Source organism: Pavona decussata, unplaced genomic scaffold, assembly GCF_977016875.1.
Source record: "Pavona decussata unplaced genomic scaffold, jaPavDecu1.1 SCAFFOLD_64, whole genome shotgun sequence".
Classification (NCBI taxonomy): Eukaryota; Metazoa; Cnidaria; class Anthozoa; order Scleractinia; family Agariciidae; genus Pavona; species Pavona decussata.
In genome coordinates this window covers 5372501-5389073 of record NW_028145484.1, presented here as the reverse complement: position 1 = coordinate 5389073, position 16573 = coordinate 5372501, and the positions used below count along the sequence as shown (strand labels likewise).

Below are 16573 nucleotides of genomic sequence, written 5' to 3'. Positions count from 1 at the left end.
GACTATGGATTTTGGACTAATTTTCAACCAAAAACTATAGACTATGGATTTTGAGCTGATTTTTATCTCAATGCTATAGACTATGGATTTTCATCCTAACACTATGGACTACCGATTTTGGCCTATAGACTATGCATGAGCTGATTTTTATCCTAATACTATAGACTATAGATTTTGGACTAATTTTCATCCTAATACTATAGACTATGGATTTCGGCCTAATTTTCATCCTAATACTATAGACTATGGATTTCGGCCTAATTTTCATCGTAATACTATACACTATGGATTTTGTTCCAATTTTCATCCTAATGCTATAGACTATGGATTTCGGCCTAACTTTCATCCTAATACTATAGACTATGGATTTCGGCCTAATTTTCATCCTAATACTATAGACTATGGATTTTGGCCTAGTTTTTATCCTAACACTATAGACTACGGATTCTCGCCTAATTTTCATCCTAATAAAATAGACTATGGATTTTGTTCCAATTTTAATCCTAACACTATAGACTATGGATTTCGGCCTGATTTTTATCCTAATACTATAGATTAGAGATTTCGGCCTAAGTTTTATCCTAATACTATAGACTATGGATTTTGTTCCAATTTTAATCCTAACACTATAGACTATGTATTGTGGCCTAATTTTCATTCTAATGCTATAGACCATGAATTTTGGTTTAATTTTTATCCTAATGCTATAGACCATGAATTTTTGCCTAATTTTCATCCTAATGCTATAGACCATGAATTTTGGCCTAATTGTCATCCTAATACTTTAGCCTATAGATTTTGAGCTGATATTCATCCTAATACTATACACTATGAATTTTGGCCTAATTTTCATCCTAATAAAATAGACTATGGATTTTGTTCCAATTTTAATCCTAATACTATAGACTATAAATTTTGGCCTAATTTTCATCCTAACACTATAGACTATGGCTTTTGGCCTAATTTTTATCCTAATAGTTTAGACTATGGATTTTGAGCTGATTTTCATCCTAGTACTATAGACTACGGATTTTGGACTAGTTTTCATCAGAACACTATAGACTTTGGATTTTGAGCTCCTTTTCAACATAAAATAGACTATGGATTTTGGCTTAATTTTCTTCCTAATGCTATAGACTATGCATTTTGGACTAATTTTCATCCTAATACTATGAATTGCGATGTCATTTTCTTCATAATACCATAGACCATGGATTTTGGCGTAATTTTTATCCCAATACTATAGACTATGGATTTTGGACTAATTTTCATCCTAATACTATAGACTATGGATTTTGAGATGATTTTCATCCTTATGCTATAGACTATGGATTTTCATTCTAACACTATAGACTACGGATTTTGGCCTATAGACTATGCATGGGCTTATTTTCATCCTAATACTATAGACTTTGGATTTTGTTTCAATTTTAATCCTAACACTATAGACTATGGATTTGGCCTAATTTTCATCCTAATGCTATAAACTATGGATTTTGGCCTAGTTTCTATCCTAACACTATAGACTACGGATTCTCGCCTAATTTTCATCCAAATAAAATAGACTATGGATTTTGTTCCAATTTTAATCCTAACACTATAGACTATGGATTTCGGCCTGATTTTTATCCTAATACTATAGACTATGGATTTTGGCCTAATTTTCATCCTAATGCTATAAACTATGGATTTTGGCCTAGTTTCTATCCTAACACTATAGACTACGGATTCTCGCCTAATTTTCATCCAAATAAAATAGACTATGGATTTTGTTCCAATTTTAATCCTAACACTATAGACTATGGATTTCGGCCTGATTTTTATCCTAATACTATAGACTATGGATTTTGGCCCAATTTTCATCCTAATGCTATAAACTATGGATTTTGGCCTAGTTTCTATCCTAACACTTTAGACTACGGATTCTCGCCTAATTTTCATCCAAATAAAATAGACTATGGATTTTGTTCCAATTTTAATCCTAACACTATAGACTATAGATTTTGGCCAAATTTTCATCCTAATGCTATAGACTATGAATTTTGGTTTAATTTTCATCCTAATGGTATAGACCATGAATTTTTGCCTAATTTTCATCCTAATGCTATAGACCATGAATTTTGGCCTAATTTTCATCCTAATACTATAGCCTATAGATTTTGAGCTGATTTTCATCCTAATACTATACACTATGAATTTTGGCCTAATTTTCATCCTAATGCTATAGACCATGAATTTTGGAATAATTTTCATCCTAATACTATAGTCTATAGATTTTGAGCTGATTTTCATCCTAATACTATACACTATGAATTTTGGCCTAATTTTCATCCTATTGCTATAGACCATGAATTTTGGCCTAATTTTCATCCTAATAAAATAGACTATGGATTTTGTGCCAATTTTAATCCTAATACTATAGACTATACATTTTGGCCTAATTTTCATCCTAACACTATAGACTATGGATTTTGGCCTAATTTTTATCCTAATAGTTTAGACTATGGATTTTGAGCTGATTCTCATCCTAATAGTATCGACTATCGATTTTGGACTAGTTTTCATCATAATACTATAGACTTTGGATTTTAAGCTCCTTTTCAACATAAAATAGACCATGGATTTTGGCCTAATTTTCATCCTAAATGCTATAGACTATGCATTTTGGACTAATTTTTATCCTAATACTATAGACTATGGATTTTGAGATGATTTTCATCCTTGTGCTATAGACTATGGATTTTCATCCTAACACTATAGACTACGGATTTTGGCCTATAGACTATGCATGGGCTTATTTTCATCCTAATACTATAGACTTTGGATTATGGACTAATTTACATCCTAATACTATAGACTATGGATTTTGAGCTGATTTTCATCCTAATACTATAGACTATGGATTTTCGCCTAATTTTTATCCTAATACTATAGACTATGGATTATGCACTAATTTTTATCCTAATACTATAGACTATGGATTTTGAGCTGATTTTCATCCTAATACTATAGACTATGGATTTTGGCCTAATTTTCATCCTGATACTATAGACTATGGATTATGGACTAATTTTTATTTTAATACTATACACTATGGATTTAGAGCTGATTTTCATCCTAATACTACAGACTATGGATTTCGGCCTAATTTTCATGCTAATGCTATAGACTATATATTCAGGCCCAATTTTATTCCTAATACTATAAACTATGCATTTTGGCCTAATTGTTATCCTAATACTACAGACTATAGATTTTAAGCTGATTTTCATCCTAATGCTATACTCTATGGACGTTGGCCTAGTTTTCATCCTAATACTATAGACTATGGATTTTGGCCTTATTTTCATTCTAATACTATAGACTATGGATTTTGGGCTGATTTTCATCCAAATACTATTGGCTATGGATTTTGGCCAAATTTTTATCGTAATACTATAGACTATGGATTTTGACCTAATTTTCATCCTAATACTATAGACTATGGATTTCGGCCTAATTTTCATCCTAATACTATAGACTATGGATTGTGGCCTGATTTTTATCCTAATACTATAGACCATGGATTTTGGCCTAATTTTCATCCTAATACTATAGACTATGGATTTTGGCCTAATTTCCATCCTAATAAAATAGACTATGGATTCTGTTCCAATTTTAATCCTAATACTAAAGACTGTAAATTTTGGCCTAATTTTCATCCTAACATTATAGACTATGGATTTTGGCCTAATTTTTATCCTAATAGTTTAGACTATGGATTTTGAGCTGATTTTCATCCTAGTACTATAGACTACGGATTTTGGACTAGTTTTCATCAGAATACTATAGACTTTGGATTTTGAGCTCCTTTCAACATAAAATAGACTATGGATTTTGGCCTAATTTTCATCCTAATACTATAGACTATGGATTTCGGCCTAATTTTCATCCTAATACTATAGACTATGGATTGTGGCCTGATTTTTATCCTAATACTATAGACCATGGATTTTGGCCTAATTTTCATCCTAATACTATAGACTATGGATTTTGGCCTAATTTCCATCCTAATAAAATAGACTATGGATTCTGTTCCAATTTTAATCCTAATACTAAAGACTGTAAATTTTGGCCTAATTTTCATCCTAACATTATAGACTATGGATTTTGGCCTAATTTTTATCCTAATAGTTTAGACTATGGATTTTGAGCTGATTTTCATCCTAGTACTATAGACTACGGATTTTGGACTAGTTTTCATCAGAATACTATAGACTTTGGATTTTGAGCTCCTTTCAACATAAAATAGACTATGGATTTTGGCCTAATTTTCATCCTAATACTATAGACTATGGATTTCGGCCTAATTTTGATCTTAATACTATAGACTATGGATTACGGCCTAATTTTTACTCTAATACTATAGACCATGGATTTTGTTCCAATTTTCATCCTAATGCTATAGACAATGGATTTCGGCCTGATTCTCATCCTAATACTATTGTTCATGGATTATGTTCCAATTTTCATCCTAATACTATAGACTATGGATTTTGGCCTAGTTTTTATCCTAACACTATAGACTACAGATTCTCGCCTAATTTTCATCCTAATAAGATAGACTATGGATTTTGTTCCAATTTTAATCCTAACACTATAGACTATGGATTTCAGCCTGATTTTCATCCTAATACTATAGACTATGGATTTTGAGATGATTTTCATCCTTATGCTATAGACTATGGATTTTCATTCTAACACTATAGACTACGGATTTTGGCCTATAGACTATGCATGGGCTTATTTTCATCCTAATACTATAGACTTTGGATTTTGTTTCAATTTTAATCCTAACACTATAGACTATGGATTTTGGCCTAATTTTCATCCTAATGCTATAAACTATGGATTTTGGCCTAGTTTCTATCCTAACACTATAGACTACGGATTCTCGCCTAATTTTCATCCAAATAAAATAGACTATGGATTTTGTTCCAATTTTAATCCTAACACTATAGACTATGGATTTCAGCCTGATTTTCATCCTAATACTATAGACTATGGATTTTGTACTAATTTTCATCCTAATACTATAGACTATGGATTTTGAGATGATTTTCATCCTTATGCTATAGACTATGGATTTTCATCCTAACACTATAGACTACGGATTTTGGCCTATAGACTATGCATGGGCTTATTTTCATCTTAATACTATAGACTATGGATTATGGACTAATTTTTATCCTAATACTATACACTATGGATTTTTAGCTGATTTTCATCCTAATATTACAGACTATGGATTTCGGCCTAATTTTCATGCTAATGCTATAGACTATATATTTAGGACCAATTTTAATCCTAATACTATAAACTATGGATTTTTGCCTAATGGTTATGCTACTACTATAGACTATGGATTTTGAGCTGATTTTCATCCTAATACTATAGACTATGGATTTTTTACTAGTTTTCATTATAGTACAATAGACTATACATTTTGGCCTAATTTTCATCTTAATACTATAGACTATGGATTTTGGCCTAATTTTCATCATAATACTGTAGACTATGGATTTCGAGCTGATTTTCATCCTAATGCTATAGACTATGGATTTTAGCCTTATTTTCATTCTAATACTATAGACTATGGATTATGCACTAATTTTCATCCTAATACTATAGACTATGGATTTCGAGCTCATATTTATCCTAATACTAGAGACTATGGATTGTGGCCTAGTTTTCATCCTAACACTATAGACTACGGATTTTTGCCTAATTTTCATCCTAATAAAATAGACTATGGATTTTGTCCCAATTTTAATCCTAATACTATAGGCTATGGATTTTGGCCTAATTTTTATTCTAATACTATAAACTATGGATTTTGGTCTAATTTTTATCATAATACTATAGACTATGGATTTCAAGCTCGTTTTTATCCTAACACTATAGACTATGGATTTTGGCCTAGTTTCCATCCTAATTCTATAGCTTATGGATTTTTGGACTAATTTTCATCGTAATACTATAGACTATGGATTTTGGCCCAATTTTCATCCTACTACTATAGACTATGGATTTTGGCCTAATTTTCATCCTAATACTATAGAATTTGGATTTCGGCCTAATTTTCATCCTATTACTATAGACTATGGATTTTGGCCTAATTTTTATTTTAATACTATAAACTATGGATTTTGGTCTAATTTTTATCATAATACTATAGACTATGGATTTCAAGCTCGTTTTTATCCTAACACTATAGACTATGGATTATGGGCTACTTTTTATCCTAACACTATAGACTACGGATTTTGGCCTAGTTTTCATCCTAATTCTATAGATTATGGATTTTTGGACTAATTTTCATCGTAATACTATAGACTATGGATTTTGGCCCAATTTTCATCCTACTACTATAGACTATGGATTTTGGCCTAATTTTCATCCTAATACTAGACTTTGGATTTCGGCCTAATTTTCATCCTATTACTATAGACTATGGATTTTGGCCTAATTTTTATTCTAATACTATATACTTTGGTCTAATTTTTATCATAATACCATAGACTATGGATTTCAAGCTCATTTTTACCCTAACACTATAGACTATGGTTTATGGGCTACTTTTCATCTTAACACTATAGACTACGGATTTTGGCCTAGTTTTCATCCTAATCCTACAGATTATGGATTTTTGGACTAATTTTCATCCTAATACTATAGACTATCTCCACCCTGGGCCTGTCACCTTGTCACGGTGGTGGAGCTTGTGTGTCTCAGTGACCCCAAGAGCTATGCCGGTGGGGACTCAGTCCCTGGCGGGTGCAACCGTACCAGATTGGTTGAGGGACAGAGACCTGACAAAGGACAGCCCCTGGCCCTCCAGGTTGGGGGTTGGGCGTTAGGCTAATCACCTAACCTCGTAAAAAGTAAATGATTACAGAAACCTTACACATAAGAGGCAATCTACCGAATCTTGGGGGCCGAGTGGCACACAACATGACGTTCCAGAGTGAAAGCCACATGGAAGCTCTGGAACCGAGGACGCCAATAGTGCACCCAAAAACACAGTTGAGGATAGGAAACTGGAACGTGAGAACCTTGTATGCACAAGGGAGGACAGCCCAAGCGGCGAAAGCAATGAGAGAGGCTAAGTTGCAGATAATGGGTATAGGTGAAAGCAGATGGTGTGGATCGGGGAAGTTCATTCTAAGTACAGGTGAGACATTACTGTACTCTGGCAGGGACGACGAAGTCACCAACACGGCGTGGCCATCATGCTGAGCAAAGATGCGGCGGAAGCATTGACCGACTGGGCACCTGTCAATGAGCGAATAATCCGAGCCAGATTCCATTCTAGGCATGTCAAGTTAACATTGATCCATGTATATGCCCCCACCAATGACACTGACGAAGAGGCGAAAGATCATTTTTATGAGAAGCTCCAGGCAATAGTGGACAAAACACCGAAACACGACTTGCTGGTTATCACTGGTGATTTGAACGCAAAGGTTGGAAGCGATGTAGAAGGATATGAACGAGTAATGGGTAAGCATGGAGTCGGAATCAGGAACGACAATGGCGAGAAACTATGCGATTTTTGCGGCATGAATGACCTGGTGATCACAGGGACGATATTTCCACATAAGGAGATCCATAAACAAACATGGATATCCCCTGATAGGCGCACCTGCAATCAGATTGACCATGTGTTAATCAACAGGAAATTTAAAACATCTGTGCTGGACACAAGAGCCATAAGATCAGCTGATATCGCCAGTGACTACCACCTGGTTTGTACCAAATTGAGGCTAAAGCTATGGGCAGCTCCTGAAAGACGTGGAATTAGAAGGACGAGATATGATACTCAGAAGCTGGAGAGCGGCGAGTGTAGGAGGCAGTTTCGTTTGGAATTAAGGAACAGGTTTGAGATATTGCAGAGGGAGGAGCAGGAAGATGACAAAATAGATCAGCCAGAAGCCGTGCTGGAGAAGGCAAACAACATCCTTGAAAAGACTTACAATATGACAGCAAAGAAAGTCCTTGGATATAAGACAAAGAAAGTTAAGCCATGGATCAGTAAAGAAGCGTGGGACCTGATTGAGCAGAGGAAAGAGATAAAACTAAAACTTGATGGAACCAACTCCGAGAGACTGAAAGAAAAGAGGCGAGTAGAATACAAAGCCAAAGACCGAGAAGTAAAAAGGCAAATACGCAGGGATAAGAGGAATTGGTCAGAAGGGATAGCAAAAGAAGCGGAAGAAGCAGCAAGTATGCAAAACATGAAGACTCTCTACAGCTTAACTAAAACGATCTGCAATGATAAACCAAGGCAGAGCACAGTAGTCAACGACAGAAATGGTAACGCCTTAACCAGCAATGAAGATAGAAGGAAGCGGTGGAAAGAGCATTTTATGGAGATACTTAATAGAGAAGAGCCAGCCGACCCGATCAATGAAGACGTCAACGAACAGCAGGACACAGCTGACATAGACACGGGACCTGTGAGCAAAGCTGAGATAAGAAGGGCAATAAAGACTCTTAAGAACGGTAAAGCCCCTGGCAAAGATATGATAACAGCAGAATTACTGAAGGCAGACCTTGAATTTACAACTGACAGAGTGAAAGAACTTATAGACACGATTTGGAGTCTGGAAAAGGTCCCACTTAAATGGAAGAGGGGACTCTTTATTAAGATACCGAAGAAAGGGAACTTAAGGGAGTGTAAGAACTGGCGGGGAGTGACTCTCCTACCAGTTGCAAGCGAGATATTGGGAAGAATTATAATCGAGCGCATTTGCATAGGGATTGACCACAGGCTCCGTAAGGAACAGGCTGGATTTAGATCTGGCAGAGGGACGACGGAGCAAATTTTCATCTTACGCAATATACTAGAGCAAGTGAATGAATGGCAGGCAACTCTCTATATTAATTTCGTGGATTTCGAGAAGGCGTTTGACTCAGTGCACAGAAATGGCTTATGGACTAAAATGAGCCAGTATGGTATCCCACAGAAGATCATCAACATAGTTAAAGCAATGTACGATGGCTTTGAATGTGCTATTGTCGAGGAAGAGGCAACCTCAGAATGGTTCAAGTTAACGACTGGTGTCAAACAGGGATGTACAATGTCTGGCTTTCTTTTTCTGCTTATTATAGACTGGGTAATGAGGCGTACTGTGAAGGAGGAGGGAACCGGACTGAGGTGGAAATTTACATCAAAACTTGAGGACCTTGACTTCGCGGACGATATAGCTTTAATTTCCTCAATGCAAAGACACGTGCAGTTGAAAACAAACAGGCTGGTAGAGAATGCAGAAAGGGCAGGACTTCGGGTAAATGTCGGGAAGTGCAAAGTCATGAGAGTAAATGCGAGGAATAACGAGGCCATCACAGTGAACGGTGTGGCGTTGGAAGATGTAGAGAAGTTTACTTACCTGGGCGCCACAGTATGTAAACAAGGGGGTGGCGAAGAGGACATCAAGGCTAGGCTAGGGAAAGCGAGAGGAGCGTTTGTGAAGCTAAACCGAGTATGGAGCTCCAGCAGTGTGTCGAGGAAGACGAAGATCAGGCTATACAAAACATTGGTCAAACCAGTTCTCATGTATGGTTGCGAAACATGGAAAATGAACGAAAATGATGCCAAGAAAATCGATGTGTTTCAGAACCAATGCCTGAGGAGGGTAATGAAGATTAAATGGCAAGATAAGATCAGTAATAGAGAGCTACTGGAAAGGGCTAACGTGGAGAAGTTGAGTGAAGAAGTAAGAAGAAGGAGATGGAGATTCATTGGACACGTCTTGAGACAACAACCTGACAATGACTGTGTTACAGCCCTAACATGGACCCCAGAGGGAACGAGAAAGAGAGGCCGGCCAAAAACAACTTGGCGGCGCACGGTAGAAAAAGAGAGGTCCAAAGCGGGGTGGCAGTCGTGGAGTGAGGTGCGCACTGCAGCGCAAGACAGGAATTGCTGGAAAGCCCAGGGGACAAGTAAAAAAGTAAAACTATAGACTATGGATTTTGGCCCAATTTTCATCCTACTACTATAGACTATGGATTTTGGCCTAATTTTCATCCTAATACTATAGACTTTGGATTTTGGCCTAATTTTTATCCTAATACTATAGACTATGGATTTTTGCCTGATATTTATCCTAATACTATAGACTATGGATTTTGGCCTAATTTTCATCCTTATACTATAGACAATGGATTTTGGCCTAATTTTCATCCTAATGCTATAGGCTATGGATTTTGGACTAATTTTAATCCTAATGCTATAGACTATGGATTTTGGCCCAATTTTCATCCTATTACTATAGACTATGGATTTTGGCCTAATTTTTATCCTAATACTACAGACTATGGATTTTGGCCTTATTTTCATCCTAATACTATAGACTATGGATTTTGACCTAATTTTCATCCTAATACTATAGACTATGGATTTTGGCCTAGTTTTCATCCTAATACTTTAGACGATGGATTTTTGCCTGATTTTCATCCCTATACCATAGACTATGGATTTTGGCCTAATTGTTTTCCTAATATTTAATACTCTAGTTTTTGAGGTAATTTTCATCCTAATGCTACACCTTCTGGCGTACTTTTTACCTTGGCACTTAATAGTCTAGTTTTTGGCGTAATTTTCATCCTAATACTATGTTCTCTGGTTTTGGCTTAAATTCCATCATAATACTATACACTGTAGTGTTTGGTGTAATTTTTTGCGTTATACTGTACACTCTCGTTTTTGGCTTAATTTTCATCCTTATACTATACACTCTAGTTTTCGGACTAATTTCCATGTAACTCTATACATTTTTTCCCTAATTTTCATCCCAATAGTATTCACTTTGGGGTTTTTATATAGGGGGCTCTAAAGAGAGGGGAGGTTATAAAGAAGAGGTTTAGTAGGGAGGGGGTTAATAGAGAAGGGGCGTTATTAGAGGATTTAGGTAAATTCTGGTTGGTGAAAATCTGAATTTGTGTTGTTGTTGTTTTGTTTTTTTTTTTTGCAAATTTTGGTACCCTAGTAGTTTGAGGGTATAGGATCACTGATGGAATAATATGAATAAATAAAATTAAATAAATCACTTTATTTAAGTGTCAATGTATTTAGTGCAGAGCACTAATTGGGGACACTTCCCAGATCAAATTGGAATTTGGACATGTTTGTCCCACATTGGTGGGAGGTGAGTGTTCTCACCACTGCACCATCTCTCCTTCCTTAATATAATTTTATTATTAATTTTATTATTGTTGTTTACAAGATAAATAACTGCTCACTTTGCTGCAGTACGGACACTCTCCAAATACCATGTTGAAACTCTGTCTCGTGGATGGCAAAGCTCTCAACCACTGAAAATCGAAATGCAATACTCAAAAATGAAAATGAAATACTCAAAACAGCAAGGTGGTAGCTAAATCTGGGTTTGCATCCTACATCATCTCTTTAGAAAATTTTATCTTATTTAGGAAGAAAGATAACTAATAATAAATTTTTAAATTATAATTTACAATTATTATTATTTTGTTAACCTCATAGAGACACAAGCTGTGGAAAGGCTGACCGCATCGTGAATCATCACAAGCTTTGTCCGGTATCAGATCATTAAGACGATAAGCATAACAAATGCCACACTCCATGCTGAAGTCCTTAAAAAGAAAAATATTCATAAAAAACCAATGAAATTAACAGTAAGAAACTAAATTGATAGTGTCAATTTATTCTACTATCCTCCTATTTCAGTGTAAATGTACATGTTTATGCAAATGTATGTAAATCTATATTAATTTGTGTAAATTTATACAAATTTGTTGTGAAGCAAATTTCAAGCTATTTTGTTTTCATTTTTGCTCAGTACTAAATAATTAACTACATAGAACATCAGGAAACAGCATCTACCTCTTTCTTTGTTGTTGAGGGTGAAGGGAATTTCTGTCCCAATAAATTCTCCAGGTTTGTCAAAACAGATAACTGGGCATCCCTAGTAAATTTAATTGCAACCATTAAGTGAAAAGCAATGAACAGAAGCCTTGGGGAATAAAAGATAACTTGCATTTTGAATGAATCTCTTACCAGGAGTGAATGTTTGCATTCAAATGCTCTCGTAAAGGTACGACCACTGCAAAATAAAATTTACCTTCCTCAATATTATTAATTCTTTCGAGACAAGTTTTGCATGTTGATATTCTTCTTATCTCCATGCTTGTGACTGTCAAGATGAATATTAATTCTCATCTTTATAATTCCATTACAGTTCGGCACACCTAACAAACTTTTTTTTTTAGAAGTTAACAAATTTTAAATTTGACAGGGGTGAATAAAATATAAAAAGACATGTTTTCAATAATTTGTTGTTGCATCACTTGCCTGTTGGACTGTAATAATATTTTCTAAGGTTAGCACAATATAAAGTAAGATGCAGAAAAGTTAAAATTAATATATATGAACTTAAATATATATATTTTTCAAATACCATTGTCAGCTCCAAGAAATCTACACTCCGGTAAAAGTCTAGGGTTTACTGGGTTTAAGTCTATCTGGATAGAAGCATTGTTCCCTGCAAATGTGAAACAAGAATCAATATTTATAGCAACAGCACAAGCCAAAAGGAAGGTGGATACCTTTGTTAAGCAGGCAATTGGTCATGCACATGGTCCATAGATGAGCACTTTATTTTTTTTAATATTTCATAAAGAGATACTTGAACAGTCTGATTGTATATCATTCAATACTATTCAAGAATTCCTGACACTGAACCAGTTACTGGAGAATCTTGTTTTTGTTTTTGCACTTACCAAGAGCAATTCTTCTGTTAGTACAGGATCGCGTTGGATGATCAGGTTCAAGAATCCAGGTGTTGCTGTCTATTTCATCTAACATGTCCCAAAAATCCTCAAACTGAAAAAGGACCTTGAGGAGTAATTGAAACAAATTTATATCACTGCAAGCCTAAATTGATCAAGCTCAGAATTAAAATTGATGAAAAGACACATAAGACAGTTTCAAATTGCCAGAGTGGCAGATCTAGGGTTCCTGGCACCTGCTATCTGTCAGGTTTTGTCTGACTCAGAAAGAAGTATGGTCTGGGTCAGGGGGCTGGATTTTTTAAATTCTGCAATCTTGAGCATTTTCTGTTCACAGATCCCCTTTCTCTACTCACCATCTCCATCTTATGCAATATTGTGGATCTAACACTTATAACAATGGTGTGTACAGCTCCCTTCTCCCCTAATCAAGAATTTTTTTTCAAAAACTGTAGTATTTTGAAACCCTTTCCATGCCTTTTTGGAAAAAGGTCTGAATGATGACATCCAATTCGACTAGCCAATCAGATCCAGCAACTGTTAAGGGTAGAATATTATTGTGACAATGAACAGAAAACTTAAACTCTTATTATACAATGTAAGCTCTCCAATTCTGACATTGGGCTTGGTCAGTTGAAACTTAAGACAGTAGAAAAAAATATCAAACAAAATTAAGAAAAAACTAATGGAGCCAAGTAACTTCCATTGACAATAAGCAACAGTATGCTGTGCAACATTGTAAATGCTAAGTTTGGTACTCACCTGTAGCCTGCGAACGCGGACGTATTTCCGGCTGTCGCATCTCCCTGGTGGAGAGAACCGACAGCCGGAAATACGTCTGTGTTCGCAGGCTAACTCACCTGTTGAAATTGAAGATACAACTGTTGAAGTGGGGAACTCTGGTAAAAAAAGGAAGAAAAGATCACAATATTCGCACATTTAGTGCTGATAATATCTCAAACATTATGAAATTATCTCTCTCTCCTCAGCAAAATGGTAGTGACTGTCAACCTATTTTCTCTTTGTTCATCCAAGATCTATCTTTTACACTTAATACATATATTTTCCCCCCTGCCAGTATTGTACCTGCGATAACCAAGAGAAGGTGAACTGTTTTCCTGGTAGGTCTGTGGTACATGTTGGAGCTACATGAGGATGCTATGGAAGAGAAAAAATGCAAGTCAGGAATCAAGCCTGCATGTAAACATTCTTAGTGTTTATTTATAACATGTACCTTCTTTCAGACATTTAGTGGTTGAAGTCACATTCATTTTGCTCCATTAATTAACCCTTGCAACAGAGTAACTTCTTAATCACACATTTTAGTTTAGGTATGCATTATTATGCATTTCCAAGATCTAGTGTTACCTGAGATGAAAGATGCACAGTTATAAGATGTTCTCTTTCTTTCTTGTCTCTGAAATCAAGTTTACACAGTTATGTTAATGGTAGGATCCTTTAAAATTTAAGTAGGATCTTTCAAGATTCTGCAAGGCCGTTCGAGACCATCTGGCTGGAACCTGTTGGAACAAGATCTTTGAGGATAAGAAGTGAAGATCCTTAACAGTCATCCTCAAGATCCACACGCAGTTCCTCAACAACCCTTGAGGATCTTTTCAAGGTTTCACCTGGACTGTCAGCTAATTCTTGAAAATACACACCCTACATTATACATTTATATTTATACATTTTAATATTTATGTTATTGTGCAATTATAGTTATTTTTAAAATTTATGTTGTATTTTTTAAACTAGATGTAATATGTAATTAGGGTATATTTTGTAGCCAGAGTTGTTTTTTTTTTAATTTAAATTATGTCATTTTAACTTTTTTTAATGTTTATCTTTTATAATATAGCATGACCAATTAGTGTATAAACACTACAATGACTGACACTTTAATAAAGGTTCTCTCTATCTATCTACAACAGACCTGACCCTAAAATTGACCCCAAGTCCCACCTTTACCACCCTCCTGAAAGACAGCTCTGGACTCTGATGAAAAAGTGCATTGTCATGAAAGTCATTTTGCATACATTGGCACTCAACACAGTAAAATTCACAATTACAGCTTGTTAGATTCAACATTTTATTTACAATGTATTTACCTGGCAGAAAGTTTTAGCACTTGAAAAGATGGATCCACATAAGCTAACCTACAGCAAAAGTAAGTCTGTTAAGTCAGTGCTATTAAAAGAAAGAAACTTTTTGATAACTTTCTAGAACTCTCTAGACCCACAAAAATAAAAGCAAACAGCATAACAACGACAATAATAATAATAATAATAATAATAATAACAATAATAATAATAATAACATATAACGATGCTGCTGCTGCTGCTGATGATGATGATGATGATTGCCTGGAGAAGTTCACACATTATATATACCAGGTAACATCAAGGTTTGGGAAGTCTAAAAGATCACTCTCCTTAGAACAGCCTACATATTGCAAACAGTACTGATAATCAAATAAAATCTTCCCAATAGTGCCTTATGTCCATAGGTTGGACATGGCCCTTCTGGATGCATTTAACAGGATGCAATAATAATAATAATAATAATAATAATAATAATAATAATAATAAAATTTATCCAATTAATTACTTGGTAATGGAAAATTTGTGAGTGCTTTTATGACATTACTTACTTCTCCCATCCAATAGTTTCCAGCTCTGCCACCAAATGTGTGTAGAACTTGGGTTGGGAGACAACCTTTTCCAATTTCTGACATTCCAAGAGCTTCTCCTATGATTGCAGTCATTAAAGTAATAGAGTCTCCATTAAAAAGCATAACCTAATTTTCATATATATTTTACAAAAACAGTGACCAGGATTAGTGAGTGAGTGTCTCACCAGAATGCTCTTGAGTTCCATTAAAAACGATGGCAAGTCCGCACTCTGTGATAGCCTCTACAAAGAAAATAAAGAAATTGCAGTAAACAAAAAGCACCTTTTTAGGAGACACAATCCAAACACATCAAAACCCTAGTGGTATTTTGTTTGTACATGAATAGCTATTACCTGTCTCCAGGACAGTTTGATCATGTGCATCATTAAAATATTTATTTTCAAGAAAATTTTCAGAATATTAATTGACAAACTTTAAATTTAGCAGCTATCTTGAAATACCTGTTTTATGAGCCCTTCATAGCCCCTCAGCAGGTCTCGCAGTTTCCAGCCACATTCAATCCTACAGGAACAATTTGTGCAAAGCTGACTTTTTCCTTTAACCCATGTTGTACAACTATTAATGTTAAGCACCAGGGTCAGGTGGTGGTGGGGGGGGGGGGGGGAGGTGGTGGGGAAGAGGATGGGGGCTGATAGACCCAGGGGAATTTAACCTTTTCAGCGAGGCCGGAGTAAAATTCCTGACCCTTGGACAACTAATGAATCTGAAGAAGGCAGCATTGCCGCAACATTGCTTGAAACTCTCTTAACAGCATCGATTTTATAATCTTTAAATTCTCATTAACTAACTATGCTGTGCAGTATTTCATTCTTTATTACAAAAATCTCAAATTCCACCCCTCTGGTAACTGTTCTGGATAGATGGAAATATTAGTAGCTACTTTTATAAATAAATGACATTTTTTTTTTCATGTTATTCAGCAACTGTAATCTTAGCTAATTATGCACGTATTTTTTGTTCCCACAGCGTTTATATCTTAATGTTTTTTTGTTTTTTTCTGACAATGATATGAGCCACTTCGAAACATGTGTTGTTTAAGATCTACCAATCAGCATCAAGTTCACTAAATTC

At 35.3% G+C, this 16573-nt stretch overlaps 1 protein-coding gene across 1 annotated transcript in view; it reads right to left on the bottom strand.

Annotated features, from left to right (window-relative positions):
• Positions 1-16573, bottom strand: part of LOC146478705 (E3 ubiquitin-protein ligase FANCL-like) — a 25335-nt gene that overhangs the window by 8372 nt on the left and 390 nt on the right. The window contains exons 3-15 of the mRNA XM_085112317.1: positions 15943-16003; positions 15667-15723; positions 15461-15558; positions 14919-14966; positions 14179-14227; positions 13897-13968; positions 13671-13709; positions 12802-12916; positions 12480-12563; positions 12080-12125; positions 11906-11987; positions 11539-11655; positions 11287-11358 (exon numbers count right to left, since the gene is read on the bottom strand). Coding sequence (XP_084968443.1) covers positions 11287-11358; positions 11539-11655; positions 11906-11987; positions 12080-12125; positions 12480-12563; positions 12802-12916; positions 13671-13709; positions 13897-13968; positions 14179-14227; positions 14919-14966; positions 15461-15558; positions 15667-15723; positions 15943-16003 — 940 coding nt within the window. The remainder of the gene's footprint in view (positions 1-11286; positions 11359-11538; positions 11656-11905; positions 11988-12079; positions 12126-12479; positions 12564-12801; positions 12917-13670; positions 13710-13896; positions 13969-14178; positions 14228-14918; positions 14967-15460; positions 15559-15666; positions 15724-15942; positions 16004-16573) is intronic.